This window comes from Emiliania huxleyi (genome assembly GCF_000372725.1).
Source record: "Emiliania huxleyi CCMP1516 unplaced genomic scaffold EMIHUscaffold_7331, whole genome shotgun sequence".
Taxonomy (NCBI): domain Eukaryota; phylum Haptophyta; order Isochrysidales; family Noelaerhabdaceae; genus Emiliania; species Emiliania huxleyi.
In genome coordinates this window covers 1-1,357 of record NW_005196501.1, presented here as the reverse complement: position 1 = coordinate 1,357, position 1,357 = coordinate 1, and the positions used below count along the sequence as shown (strand labels likewise).

At 66.0% G+C, this 1,357-nt stretch overlaps 1 protein-coding gene across 1 annotated transcript; it reads left to right on the top strand.

Annotated features, from left to right (window-relative positions):
- Positions 1-619: 619 nt before the first annotated feature.
- On the top strand, positions 620-1,276 carry EMIHUDRAFT_258234 (hypothetical protein; the record flags this gene model as incomplete). The annotated part of the gene is made up of 2 exons (XM_005760858.1): positions 620-1,109; positions 1,155-1,276. The coding sequence occupies 2 exons, from the start codon at positions 620-622 to the stop codon at positions 1,274-1,276; spliced, it is 612 nt and encodes a 203-aa protein (XP_005760915.1).
- Between the last annotated feature and the right edge of the window lie 81 nt (positions 1,277-1,357).

Below are 1,357 nucleotides of genomic sequence, written 5' to 3'. Positions count from 1 at the left end.
ACAAAAGAGGCCGACGGACCCTGGGTACCCCACTGTCGTGGTCTAAAGTCTGGGCAGGTTGTCGGGGACACGATCCCGGCGTGAACACAACTAACTGACGGATCCGCTCCTGACAGTCGCACGCGCCGCGCTGTGGCGCGTGCGACTGTCTTTGTTTGAAGTTAAAAGTCGAATCAGAGCGGTGTCGGCGTTGTCCCCCGATTTTGTCCCCCGGACCGCCCGTCCGGACCGCTCCGGGACGCACGCCGGCGAAGCACCGTCAAGCTGCTGTACGGCCCCGGCATCGCCTCCCCTGGCTTAGCTAGAGTGAGAGATATTGATTATTGTGCACATGGTCTGTCTCTACAATATACTCACTGACACTTTACCTCCCAGAGCTCGTCCTGGTCCGCCACGGCCATCCTCGGCCTCCGGAGGGCCCCCGGCCGCGGCGCGTTGCGGCGGCGTCACAAATCCGACCACAGAGCACCGGGACGCGGTCGGGCGATCTAAGGCCCAGTGAGGCGTATGCATTGCCCATCCAGGGCTATCACCTGGACCTATCAACAGGCGCCTGCGGCGCCGTGCTCAGGAGCTGCTGCTCCAACCTGTTCACACTTCCGTACGGCACAGCCCAAGTATGTCAGCCCAAGCGCTCTCGCATGAGGACAGCAGCCCAGCTGGTCTCCTCGCGGCCTACGACGCGGCGCACGATGAACTTGGAAGCCCACCTCAATCTCGCGTACGCGCGGCGCTCGAGGGTGCGGCGCAGCGCGGGACACCGCTGACTCATCTCGCGCTGCGCTCGGCCGGCGTCGGAAGCCAGGGCGCGCAGGCCGTTGCCGAGGTGCTCTCGCGCGACACAAACCTGACGCAGGTCAGCCTTGAGGACAACGCGCTGGGCGACGACGGCGCTGCCGCCATCGCACGTGGCCTCAATGGCCACCCGTCGGTCTTTCGGCTCAATATCGGCTACAACGAGATCACCGGGCGTGGGCTGCGTGGTGTCGCCGAGCTGGTCGCGGCGGGCGGCCCGCTCCTCTGCCTCGACCTCTCCGGCAACAACTTTTACCAGAACGTGGCTGTCGCGATGGTTGCGCCCGCCGGCTTGTTCTCTCTCGCGCCAGCCGGTCAGTGCACCACCGGCCTCTCTTCACACGGGTGGGCGTGAACAGGCATGTCGCCGCTCGCGCCGCTGGGCCGCGCGCTCGCCAGCGCCGAGTGCCGGCTTCAGCTGCTGCTGCTCGACCAGGCGCCAACCCTGAAGAGCCTCTCCTCTTCCCGGACCCTTCCCTGAACCTTCTCGGAACCCGCCTGCAGGCCGACGTGGACGCTAAGAGCCTCGCCGCCTTGGTCGACGGCCTCCTCCGCAACACGT